The sequence below is a fragment of the Daphnia pulex genome, chromosome 6, assembly GCF_021134715.1.
Source record: "Daphnia pulex isolate KAP4 chromosome 6, ASM2113471v1".
Lineage (NCBI taxonomy): Eukaryota > Metazoa > Arthropoda > Branchiopoda > Diplostraca > Daphniidae > Daphnia > Daphnia pulex.
In genome coordinates, this window is record NC_060022.1 from 4,428,860 (window position 1) to 4,441,960 (window position 13,101).

Sequence of the window (13,101 nt, forward strand, 5' to 3'; positions counted from 1 at the left end):
AAAATGCTCCTTAGCGATAGCCTTAAGTAACACAAACATGTTGTCCCATGCAAAAATTATTGATAATCGGAGTCAATTTCGTAGTTTTCGATATTGAAAAATGCGTGCTTCATAAATTTTGATATTTAAGATGAAAAAAAATTATATGTCTGCAAGTTGAATAAACTGTAAGTTATAGTGATAGAATTTAGATGACCACGCCCTTTTTTCCCGGGCTTGCTGCATGCACTGCGACAACTTTGCACACTGCACTCTTTTTTAGATGAAACGCGTTTAAGAAATTATCTGATTGCTGAATAAGATTTCTGGTTGATACTATATAATAGTGGAAGGGTATAGGACAAAATTGTAGTTCATTGAATTCCTGCCAAGTACCCTTCACCGAGTGGTTCGGGCTTGATAAAATGAAACTCCTTGCACTCTTTTTCGGTAAGATTAATTTATTGTATGATTTTTCAGAATAATAATTAACAGTTTTATTATTTTCCATCAATTTGAATAGTTATCGCCGTCGGATATTGTGTCGGAAAGTCAGTTGAAGGACCTCGCCGTGCCCTCGTTAACATCCAGGGAAGCGTCGGTGATGTCAGTGGCAAACTCCTGCTTGAACAAGCTTCAATCAATAGCCCTGTCAAGATAAGAGGTGTCATTTACGGCCTAGAGCCAGGTCTACACGCCATCCATGCCCACTCTGGACCTTCAATGGGAGCTCAGTGTGAAAATGTTGGCGAGCGACTCTTCGATGCTGAAAAGCGTGAGAACGAGAAGCTGGTTGGCCATCTTGGAAATGTCAAGGTAATAAGAAACAATTTTCTTCAAAAATAATTACAAAATAAAAAAATAGATTCTATTAAGAATTTGTATATTCTTAACAAAGAAAAGCGTAAAACCGATTAAATTTTTAAATAACAGACCTTTACGGGAGTGCCTTCTCGCACCGATATCAGCCTGATCTCTTCGTTGGTATCACTCTACGAAAACAATGCCCGCAGCATCTTGAATGAAGTTCTTGTCATCCACTCCCTTCCCGATGATCTCTCCCTTATCGCCAAAAAGAATGCTAAGGATTTGCCAGAAAGCCACATCCTGGCTTGTGGTTTGATTCTTCCCAACAAAATTGAGGCCTCTCAGTCCATTGAGAAAGAATCCATTCTCCAGGGACTGGAAACTCCTTTCAGAATCAAGAACATTGAACAAAGAATCTTGAACGGCGAACAGTCCTGGGAAAATGTCAACCACCCTCACTACGGTGGTGACGCCAGAAAGGTGCCCTCCAACCTGAACTTGGAAGGAATCGAACGCCCCGTCACCGTCGATAGACTTACCCTTGAAAATGCCGCTCCTACTCGCAAAGGTAATCGAGCGCCTTTTCTGTTTTAACGGAATGGTGATCTAAATTCTGCTTGGCTATCCTCTTCAGTTTGGATGGCCGGTTACACCTACGAATACGATTACGCTGGCTGGACTTCAACTGGTATCATGGGCATTAGCACCAAGGTGTCTGGTGGATCCATCAAGGGACGTTTGACTATCGAACCCGTCGACGAGAGCACCATCGTCGTTGCTGTAAGTTCAAATCAGAGGGCTTAGTTTCATTGTAGTTGGCGAATTATAATTTCATTTCCCACTTTGTGTTGCACATTCAGCTTCTTTCCACCAAGGGAAAGCAATTCAACGAAGATGTTATGGAGAAATACTCTGAAGTCGACCCCGGACAGGAAGTTCGCATTATCGACCAAGAGCACCTTGAGAAACCCTTCCAAGTCAAGTTTGTCGCTGGCAAGGTATACAACAATCATAATTGTGCTGAATCATTATGGGACGCAATTTTGATCGAACCTGTATTGGTCATTTCAGGTTGAAACTGTCTCCATTGGCAAAGAAGAGCCCTTGTGGATCGTCAACTTCAAGCGCGCTTTGGCCGCCCAGATCCAACTCCAACTCGATGGAGCTTCTGGAGTCTTCCATCAGGGTGAACACGACAACTACTATGCCGAAAACACCGTCTACCACGCCATGGAGGTAAAAGAATCATTTTCCTGTGATTGAAAGTGGAATTTGTCTCAGTAAAAAAATTACTGGCGCAGGGATCCGTGACTGGCGAGTGCGAAACCTGGTACCACATCAGCCGCTTGCCTGTCGAGGCTGTCGAGGCTGAGCCCAAGCTTTTGCCCGCTCCCGAACTTTGCCAGAACTTCCCCGTCTACGAAATCGTGAAGAACCGCGATTTGGACAGTTGCCGCATTCTGCCCGTCTTCAACTACAACAGCAACCAAGGACTTCGTTGCAACTTGGTTAACGGTGCTGGTTGCGAGAACAAAATTTCGGTATGTGACGTTACTTCTTTAGGCCCTATAAGTTAATGATTGATTTTACTACACCTTTTGGCTAAACTTGTTATTTTTTTCTTCTGAATAGCACACCGACACCGTTAGAATCATCGGTTGTACCTCTGCTGAGGGACACTTCATCGTCCAGCGCATCAAGTCCATTGACAAGTTGGTCGTCAAGCCCTTCAGCTATGAGACCGAAGCCACTGAAGGTTTGACCATCCAGCACTTGACCCTGAGATCTGCCACCCCTACTGGTTACTCCAAGTTGGTTTCCCGCATCTCCGCCGATGTTCACATCTACCAGACTTTGGCCTACTCTTACGATGATGACTACAAGACCCACGGACCTCTTATGGGCAAGCCCACTCTCCGCAACGTCAACTCGCCCATGATCATGGAAGTCGAGCCTGAGATCCTGAAGAAGGAGGCCCTCCGCTTGCTCTCCGAAATCATCAGCGACGTCGAGTCTGAGTCTTACTACGTCGACCCCGCCACCAAGAACACCTCTGACAAGATTAACATGCTCCGCAGAGTGTTGGCATCTTTGGATTACAGCGAGTTGATGGCTTTCGTCGCCAAGGTCTGGGAGACCAAGGAATGGAGCACCTCAAAGTAATCATAATCTATGATGAAATTAGATTGTTTTGTTTTGTTTCAGGACGGTTGTTAACCAAGCATTGTTTTTTTTTTTGCAGCCAAATCGTTGTCGATACCCTGATGCTCTCCGGCACCAATCCTTCCTTGATGTTGGTCCGTGAATGGATCCTCCAGGGTAAGATTGTTGGCGAACAAGCCGTCCAGGCCATCTCTGCCCTCGTCCCTACTGTTGAGACTCCCACCAAGGAGCTTTTGACCAGCTTCATGGTAAATGACAAAATATGGCCTAAATGATTCATGATTGATGTGTCACACGACTAATTTTGAATGGGACGATTGCAGGAATTCTTGAAGTCCGAAGTCGTCCAGAGCCACCGCCAGCTCAAGATCACTACTGCCTTGTCTCTGTCTCGTTTGGTCTACCAGGCCTGCGTCAACAGCACCCTCGGCTTGAACATGTTCCCCAAGTTGGTTATGGGCGAATTCTGCAACCCCAGCGACTCCATTGTCGCCAGCCAATTGGTCCCCTACTTGGCCGAACAGGCTAAGATCGCCAGAGATGCCGGCGAGCGCATGGCTTTCCTGACCGCTTTGGGCAACATCGGCCACGAAATTATCGTTCCCTTCGTCAAACCTTTCATCACCTCCTGCGAGCCCAGCTCTCACTACGAGAGCGAATGGTACGAGCGCAACCAACGCGACTTGGTCAACTTGTCCAAGAAGGAGATGAGGAAGAAGTGGATCGAAGCCAAGAAATCCCTCAACTCAAAGAAATCCGAAAAGGAAGAGGAGGACATTGTCCTGTCCCGCTTCGAGTCCGAGGACTTTGAAGATGAGGCTCTATGCAACCTTGTCCGCGCCAAGGCTATCTTCGCCCTGAGCACTTTGGCTGTTGAAAAGAAGGAAATCGTCGGCACTCTGCTGATGCCCATCTTCTTCAACAAGGCTGAAGAAACCGAGGTCCGCTTGGCCGCCCTGACCCTGCTCTTCGTCAGCAACCCACCCCAGGCTTTCTGGTCCCGCGTTGCTTTGAGCACCTGGTACGAGCCCAACGACCAGATCTCCCACTTCATCTACACCACCATCGCCAGCAAAGCTGTCAACAAGAACCCGCTCAACCGCGAGGAGACTGTCCGCGCTGAAGCCGTCGTTGCTCTGATGAGGCCCATGTTCTGGACTTCCCACGCTGCCCTCAACTACCAAAAGGCCGGTTACTCCGAGAAGACCCGTTTGGGCTACTTGACCGAGACCGTCAACTTCCCCGGCTTCGAGTCCTTCATCCCCTCTCACCACTACAGCAGCTGGTCCGTCGCCATGGGACCTTGGTTCACCAAGTTGATGGAATTCTCCATTGACAGCAAGCACGCCGAAAAGTTCATCGACCGTCTGGTTGGTAAACCCGGTCTTCGCTTCAAGGCCAACAAGGACGAATCCTCCATCATCAGCCCCGAGTTGGAGAAAATCCACGAGGAACTGAAAATTGAGGCCCGCGCCACCGGCCAGCCCGAGCTCTACATCTACCTGAACTTCTTGGACAACTACCAACGCTTCTTCACCATCAACCCTACCACCGTCTTCAAGATGATCGAGAGACAGATCCTTCAGAAGGGATTCCGCGAGAACGCCGGAAAATTGGAGATCAATTTCCACAAATACTTGCCTCTTTTGGACTCTTTCGCCCGCATTCCCTCTTCGATGGGTTTGGCTTACTCATGGGCCAGCCACCACAGCGTCTTTGTTTCCCTGAAGTCGAACATTGAGGGTGGTTTTGCCATGTCCTCTCTCAGCGCCAAGTTGGAAGGTGCTTTGAAGCCCGTCATCGTTTCCAAGATGACCACCCGCCTGATGGTTGAGACTCCCTTCGCCCGCTCTTACCCCACCACCGGTGTCGATATGGAATGGGCTGCTGCTCTCCCAGGTCGCTTCTCCGTCGAAGGTGAAGTCAAGACTGGCAAGATCCAGACCGCTTGGGAAATCTTGGGCGATAAGCTCCGCATCGTCAAGCACTCCATTATTCCCTTCACCACCATCCGCAAGATCAGCGACTTCACCCCCGCTATCCTCCTCGCCGAGACCAAGCGCATCACTTATGTCGAAGAGCCCAAGGAGGTATTTGTCATTTTCATGTCCCCTGGAATTCAACAATTTTAGTCTAATTCTTTCCGTTGTTAATATTAGAACAAGGTCGTCTTCGGTGAGAAGCACCTCGGCATGAACTTCGTTTGGGTTGAGCGTGGTGAGCCTTTGGCTGCCAACCAGCCTTGGGCTTACACCAAGGACTGGTTCGGTACTCTGGCTTTCTGGGCCCTGCCATCCACCATCCGCCAACGTGAATGGAGCTTGTGGCTCGATATGGCCTCATCCGAGACCAAGGCCATCAAGACCATCGTCGCTATCTGTAAGTTTCAATTGAACAATTCCAACCTCTCTCAGAAGATATTTCATGAACTCAATACGTTTTCTTTAGCTACCAAATCTGACTCCAAGTTCGAGACCCCCCTTGCTGGCCACCTCCACGCCAAGTCCCTCTTTGACACCGTCTACGGCGAACAGATCCAGAGTGAACAGTACTTGAAACAACAAGACAGCCAATGGGAATCCCAAAAGTTCCAACACGTCTTCCAGACTCTGACCAACCCCACTGGCTACTCCTTGGATTTCACCGCTGAGCTTGTCCCCAAGTCATCTTCCATCAAGGCCCGTCGTATCGGTTCTTCCATTGCCTATGGCATGGACGGCAAATCCCACCGCGGAAGCCTCATGATGGAAAGACGCGATGAAGTCGAGGGCCAGAACAACTTCGTTCTGTGCGCCGAGGTTGACGCTCAATTCCCCGAAAACTTGATCTTCAAGCGCAAAGAGCTCATCAAGGATGAAGCCGAGCGCCGCTCCACTGTCAAGATTGGCTTCGGCAAGTCTTGCACTGAAGATCGCAAGATCACTGTCGCCGTAAGTACCACCTACTTTTGTGTTTCCAACTATGAGCTTTCTGATTAACTTAATTTAATGGGTGATGTCAGACTACCTGGGCTCGCAGCGAGGAGGACATGTCCCCCACTCTGCGCAACAAATGGGAACAGACCCAGTGCCGCAAACAGGAGATCCAGGGCCGCAGCATGAGCGATGAATGCATCGCTGCTCGCCGTCTTTCTTCCATCTTGAACAAGGCCGTTATGACCATCAACTACAACGAGGTATTAAAATATTATTGTTTTTTTTTCTATATGACTACCGGATTAACGACTTAACTTGATGCAACTAGATGCCCGCTGTTGTCCGCAATGTCACTGTCAAGGCCTCCAACCTCGTCCGCAACTGGTGGGGTTCTTACATGTCCGACAACCAAGTGGAAGTTAAGAACACTGCTAACCAGATCACCATCGAAGGTCTCTACTACCCATTGGCCGGCTCCATGGATGTTAAGTTGTACAAACCCTGGTCCAACGTCTTCTTCCGCGGAATCGAAGTCCACCCCGTCGCTGAGGTTTTCTTGCCTAAGCGCATGGCCGTTCCCCGTTCCGTCTTGGCTGCCCCCGGTAGGTTTATTTCTCACTGAGCTTTCAGCAAAGTTTAAATTTACAACAAATATTGTTATTTTACACGTTCAAGGCGTTTGCTTGATTGGTTCTGAGACTGTCACCACTTTCGATGGCCTGTTCTACAACGCCTCTTTCGCTGGCTGCGACCAAGTCTTGACCAAGGATTGCTCTGGCCGTCACAAGTTCGCCGTTCTGTCTCGCGTTGAAGGAGACAAGAAAGTAATAAATTTAATTATTTTATTAAATATTTAGTATTTAATTAGTTGGAAATATTTTATTAATTGTGGTGTTTTCTCATAATAGGTCGTTACTGTTCTGTTGAACAAAGAGAAAATCGAAATCTTCCCTGCCCAACAGAAGGTGAAGGTCAACGGAATGGAAATCTCCGTCAGCAGTGAATCTTACACTGTTAAGAACGCCGAAAAAGAGGTTTTGGCCGTCATCAAGAAAACCGCCGACAACTTCATCGAAGTCGACTCACCCCTCTCCCATATGATCCGCGTTTTGACTGACGCCAAGGAAGTCGTCGTTTTGGCTTCTCCCATCCATCGCGGTCGTCTGTGTGGTCTTTGCGGCTCTCAGACTGGCAACAAGGTCACCGATTTGACTGGTCCTCGCCAGTGCTCTATTCCCCGTGACCTAATGGATGTCGCCTATGAGTTGAAACACCCCGCCGGATGCAAGAGCGACATTTCTTCTAGAGATATTGCTGAGCTCCGCCGTATCCAAGAAGAGTGCTTGAAGGAGAAATCCGAGACCGTTTTCGGTATCAGCGATGTTTCGCCCTTGTTGCCCAAATTCCAACAGAACATCTTGTCTAGCCAGACCATCCGCCGCCCTTCGCAGTGGACTGTCTACCGCAACAAAATGGTCGTCCAGGATAACAAGCGTTGCTTCTCCACCGAATCAGTCCCCAAGTGCGCTGAGGGAGCTCGCGCTCAAGAGACCGTTGAGAAGAAGGTATTTATTAGTTTTTTATTCAAGTCGATTAGAAAAAATCTAATTAAAAATTTGTGTGACGATATGTGAGTCGTATTAACGAACTTGTTTTTCTGATAGTTGGGCTTCCACTGCCTTCCCAAGAACGTCTTGTCCGAGCAGCTGAATGAGGAGATGTTGACTCGTCCCCTCGATGAGCTGATGGGCAAGCAAGTTGACATTATCCGTGTCTTCAATGTCCCCACTTCATGCGTCGCTTTCTAAGCTACGGCAATTAGCACTACAAAATGGATTTAGTTGTAGTTAATAAATAGATAGCATGCGAAATATAATATTTACTAATGAGTTTCAGAAACAATTTTTGAAATACAAATGAAGTATGAAAACCAATTCAATTATCTATCTTCTTATTCTTTTAAAGTTTTAAAAGTTCTTTTCCCTAAGAAACTTTTACGAAATGACATTGAATTGTTAAAAATAAACCGAAGGTGGTACACATTCAATGGAATGGTTTATAATCACTGATGATCAGGGGTTAGATGGTTAAGAAATATGCTGGCCATTACGAATTCAATCAATTACGAAATCTATTCCCCACAATCAGCGAATGTACTCGTTAACGCCTTAACGGTTAAGGTAAGTTAGGTTCATGTTAATAACTTAGGTTGTAGGTTATAGCGAGTGATGCATTTGCTAATTGGGGAATGGATCAGAGTGCGAGCACTCGCTAAAGAGCCAATAAGTAGGACTCTGGGACCGAGGACCAGGACCATTTCCAATCGTGTCTTTTACGGACTTCGACTAATAGCTGCTTAGCCCCAAAAAAACAGACCCCATAAAAGTAAGTTACATTTTTGTGCCAAATTATAATAACAACAAAAATGTGTATTACTTTCAACATTTTATTCAAATGGTTGACTAGGAGAAAGCTTATTTTGTGAGTTAGCGCTATTTGCTTCATATGAAACATATGGGAAATGTATGGGATGCATAGTGTCCCTAAAATGGTAAACTACTTCGATTTTATGATCCGTTTCTCTTCTCAATATCGCCCAACAATATAAACGTGAAGCCAGTAAATGACTCTGGTGAAGCTATATAGAGGAGAATTACTCGGTTACACTTGTTAACACGAATTGAGTGCATCTAATAAATAGTCGCTAAAATTGTTACAGATTCAACTAATAAAGCTTTTGGACACCCAAATATTAAGTGGCGTAGAAATTGTGAATTGCTGAAATATATCGTGCAACGTTTAATCTCCTGTACAGGCCCTATCATTATTTTACGAACAATACACGCACTTTTCAGAGAACAATAGGCTAACATCCGAAGATGACGGAAATGAAAGTCTAATAATTTACCATACTGCAACAGCAACACATTGCATCCGCTAACAAAAAAGACGCTCGAGGATTTAGGGTGGAGAACAATAACAAACTGAGCTATCAACAAATCCTTCTTAGGTGGTACAGAAAAAAATGGTTTCCCTTGTTTTGTTTGTTTACTGTTACTCTGTACTTACTCCAAGAATAAATACCAAACAGGGAAGCGAGGGAGAAATGTAGGTCAGTAAGGCGCGCGTGTGCACCGATGCGGAACCTACCGGCAAAGTGAACATAATATATTCCATTCACTACTTTCTTGTCTACTTCGTAGATTCTATTCCGCATGCATCATTGCTCTCCACCCTCCTCCTTTAGCCTACTATATACACTGACAAAGCTGAGGTAATACACATCAAATAACATGAAACGAGCGCGTAACTCGTTTACCTCATTTGCCTCTTGATCTATCCTAGTATTTTCTCGAAACAACAACAACTTGAAATGATGTCGAAATAACCATATAATTTTGATCGCATATACTTTAAGTCCTAATTTAAAAAAAAATCTCTCCAGTCATGGATACCCAGCAGCATGCAGGCTGGTTGAAATGTTGTCATAATTGTTACTCAAGCAGGCCTAATCTCTTTTTTTTCCTGTCCATAGGTATGGTCTACAACCGCGATGTCCAAGAGGAGAAAATTGGGTCAACGTGCTGAAAGTGAGTCAGTCAGTTAGACTATAGCCTCCTGTTGTTATACCAGTATTTCGAGATTCAGGCACAACTGCTGTGAGTTTCTCTTTAGACTTCCTGACGCTATACACATTTTCACGGGAGAGTGCTGTTCTTATATATATTCCCTATCACACTTTTACGGTTTTCAACCTGTTGAATAGTTGAGTCTTTCGGCGCCCCGCCAAGTTCAAGGCTTCATTTGTGTTCAGACATACTGCTGGCGAGTTAGTCGTTGATTACATCCTGGCCAGTTCGGACGCAACTAAAGGTGGTTGTTGAAGTTGCTCAACCGTCTCGAAGATTGAGGGCTGTGGAAAAAGGAAAACCGAGCGAGTCTACCGTCTGATATATCAGTGAAGTGTTGGTGGACCTCCGTCCGGAACACTGATGCTTGGACAGTGACAACCCGACAGACAAACTATTTCAACATCAACGAAAAACGGACTTTCCAAACGGTAAATATATCGCTAAATGTTGAGAAGTTTTAGCTATATATAACAGTATACAGAACGGCTGTGTTTGGTATCAGACTGATCGGAGCTATATCAGCACAGAGCAGAAACGGTAATGTGAATAGCTGACTGTTATTTGTTTGTTTTTTCAATGTAGCTGCTGCAATCTTATTGAAAAGCTGACTTTCTATTGGTTCCATTCGAGGGTTTCAGGTGTGTTTAACCTTTGAGTCAGAGTATACATAGATATTCTCTGCTTTTTTCTCGGTGCCTATAAGTAAGACCATTTCATGTCTGTCTTTAGTGCTTCGTAGATTTTCACTGTAACGCTCTTTTGCTCAAACATAGCAGTCCTGAGAGCTTCTCTTACTCAGCAGTTAATTTCGTCTTTTATTTCGTTTTATATCACCAGATTGAATTTCCCAAACTGAAATTTTGTTTTGATGACCAACAATTGGACTGGACTTAAGGTGTAAAACATTCAAGGTATTTGGAAATGACGCTATTATTATTATATACCGCTTCTCGTTCTTATTTCAAACTACCGTTATAGAAGAAAAATGAGACGGGACTTTGCAGTTTTCCTGCTTTCGATTTTCGCTATTTCGGCATTGAGTGCTGTCCCAGTTGACATACAGGTGAGTGTGGATCCTAACCTACCCGTGGCACTCTACGAAGGTCCCCAAACTTACCGCCGCGACTCCCGCGGAAGGCCCTTCAAATCCATCATCGTCACTTCCTCAAAATTATTCGGCCTCGGTAGCTCGGCTGGTAGCAATTCCGTGCGGGATAGCTCGACAACTTCTTCGACTACCTCGACGACCACAACGACCACTACGACTCCGGCTCCTCCTCCAAGACGTCCGTTGAATGTTAGCCAAAGACTGAAGCCGTTTATTGTGACGTCAAGACCATTCGGTTTTGCCAACTCTGCTAGCAACCTCGTGAGAGATAGTTCGACGACGACTACCACAACGACGACGCCTTCCCCGCTATTTGATAAAGCCGCTCCAACAATCCCTTTCTTCAGCATATCCTGTACGGTAGGCAGTTCCTGCTCGCAGATTATTTCAGCCCGTCAGACCCAAACGGCGAAGCCCACTTTCAAGCCTTACACGAAAGAAGAAATCAACAAATTCAAGGGTAGTCTAGGCTCTCGTTTTCCACCAAAGGTCACGCCCTCGACTATCAGCTCAGAACCATCGGAGATCAGCACAGCAACAACAGAAAAACCAGCGACGGAAAAGCCGAGCAGCGTGTGGAGAATACGAACTACTTCGCCACCGAACCCGACAACCACCGCCATCTCTGCTTCCTCCTTATCTTCCACCACAACGACTAGACCCATTAAAAACATCCCGTCCAGTAATTGGAGTAGTAGGTGGAAGTGGCCGACCCACATCGGAAGCGTTGCGTCCGAAGATCATAAACAAGATGAAATCGAATCTAGCAACCAGCGAGTGGAAACGGTGACATCTGAGCCGACAACTGTTGCGGTCAAGTCATCACCGCAGAAAGGCGCACTTAACCATCCAGCATATTTTTCCGAGTTCCCCATTCGGTCCAACACATACAGCGTGAAACCATATAATACGAGAGAAAAATATGATAGCAATAAAGAAAATAGTTACCCCAAGCAAAGGCCAGAGGGAATTAATACAAAATCCCCAGTTGCAACTGGAAATAACAATTGGCTCTCTTTACTAGCCGCCTCAATGAGTGTCTTGCAAAACCAGAAGCAAAATCTGAATGCTGCGCAACGACCACAGACTCTGCAACAAACTAAAGGTCATCCTCCTGCTCTTCCTCTTTCAACGCTGTTCCCAGTGAAAACTGCTAGCAAACCTGTCAAACTACGTCCCAACCCAACTACTACCCCAGCACCCGAACAAGACAGGTGGAATTCTCCCGCTTTGACAAATACGGAAGAGGAAAATTCTTTGTCATGGCCAGAAAAAGCCTCCGGATTCACGGGATATTCCATATCATTACCCGAGAATGATCAGGATTATCACCGGCATGAAGTCATTTCCAGTAAGGGAAATAAAATTTCTCTAATCACTGGTTCGTCCACCCGGAATAAACAGGCAAACAAGCCTGTCAAGGCGTTGCAATCCTACCAAAATGCAAATAGAGCTAACCTTCCACCCGAGGTTTCGGTAATATGATTAAAGTTACATTTTAAATAAATACCCCATGTGATTTATTCCTTATCGCGTTTAATCATTTGTTTTTCTATCTAGGTATCAAGCCATGTGATAGGATTGCGAGTCAAGCCAAAATCACTTGGGGGAGCCACTTTTATCGAACGCGTCCAAGGAGCGACCATTGAAACCGATGGGGAAAATGTGAATTTGAGTGACCTAATAATGAAGCACGATCTCCCTCCTCCTCGCCGAGCTCGTTACTTGCCATACACACAGCGGAGCTTCGTTTCATATGACGCTAAATCCGGATGGCGGCCGGTACGCTTTCCCAACGCTTAATTATGTAACGCGGAGAAATCAAATAACTATAATTTTAATTTCACTTTCAAAACGACAAACTAATTTTATTCGTGCTTTACGCGGTGTTTTTCATTTTTTACTGTGTCTTTTTTTCTGTTTCCTGGAAATATACCCTTTCAGATCGTGAACCACAAAAGCGAGATGTCGTTATTATTCTTTTGAACTCAATTTACAGTATTTACGGTTTCCTTCCTTGTTCCAACTGTACCTGAATTGTACTAGAATGTTGGTTGCGGGGTCTTTTAAGTACGATGAGTCCCGATGATGAATATTTCAGAAAGAAAACGGTACTTATCATACGCATTATCTCACAGCGCAATCACGAAGATCCAGGACATGAATACTTCTAACGTTTCTGCTGTTAATAGCAATGCACAAATAACGGATTTCCCCCATTTCATTAGTTCTTTTATCTGGTGCTCACACAATTTATTGATCCGCAAACAGCAAGCCCTTTTCTGTTATATCCCTTAAAGGGTAGACTGGCCTAGAAGTGAGGGGCAATTTCGCGAAACGTTCATGAAGCCAAATAAAACATCGAGGAAAAATATTATGCAGCATGCAGCATACGTTGATCTTTCTTATGCTGAATGGCAAAATAAATCTGACTTGACCTACTACTGGCAAGCGAATATTAAGAATTTTATGATGGGTTAAAATGGTCAAGGAAAAA

At 45.3% G+C, this 13,101-nt stretch overlaps 2 protein-coding genes across 3 annotated transcripts; both read left to right on the forward strand.

Moving 5' to 3' along the window:
* The first annotated feature begins 246 nt into the window (after positions 1 to 246).
* LOC124195932 (vitellogenin-3-like) lies at positions 247 to 7,798 on the forward strand. The gene is made up of 17 exons (XM_046590626.1): positions 247 to 429; positions 503 to 795; positions 913 to 1,354; positions 1,421 to 1,566; positions 1,647 to 1,784; positions 1,858 to 2,022; positions 2,088 to 2,327; positions 2,419 to 2,945; positions 3,029 to 3,197; positions 3,273 to 5,039; positions 5,109 to 5,328; positions 5,398 to 5,879; positions 5,951 to 6,124; positions 6,193 to 6,466; positions 6,540 to 6,688; positions 6,773 to 7,429; positions 7,529 to 7,798. Exons 1-17 carry the CDS (start codon positions 405 to 407, stop codon positions 7,670 to 7,672), a joined length of 6,012 nt encoding a protein of 2,003 aa, XP_046446582.1. The 5' UTR covers positions 247 to 404; the 3' UTR covers positions 7,673 to 7,798.
* Positions 7,799 to 9,500: 1,702 nt separating this feature from the next.
* LOC124195934 (mucin-5AC-like) lies at positions 9,501 to 12,556 on the forward strand. Of its 2 annotated transcripts, XM_046590630.1 has the most exons (5): positions 9,501 to 9,924; positions 10,079 to 10,134; positions 10,334 to 10,407; positions 10,475 to 12,080; positions 12,165 to 12,556. In XM_046590630.1, the coding sequence occupies exons 4-5, from the start codon at positions 10,482 to 10,484 to the stop codon at positions 12,405 to 12,407; spliced, it is 1,842 nt and encodes a 613-aa protein (XP_046446586.1). In that variant the 5' UTR covers positions 9,501 to 9,924; positions 10,079 to 10,134; positions 10,334 to 10,407; positions 10,475 to 10,481; the 3' UTR covers positions 12,408 to 12,556. The 2 variants fall into 2 exon arrangements, with proteins under 2 accessions (XP_046446586.1, XP_046446585.1); XM_046590629.1 differs by lacking the exon at positions 10,079 to 10,134 and having other exon boundaries at positions 9,531 to 9,924.
* The last annotated feature ends 545 nt before the right edge of the window (positions 12,557 to 13,101 follow it).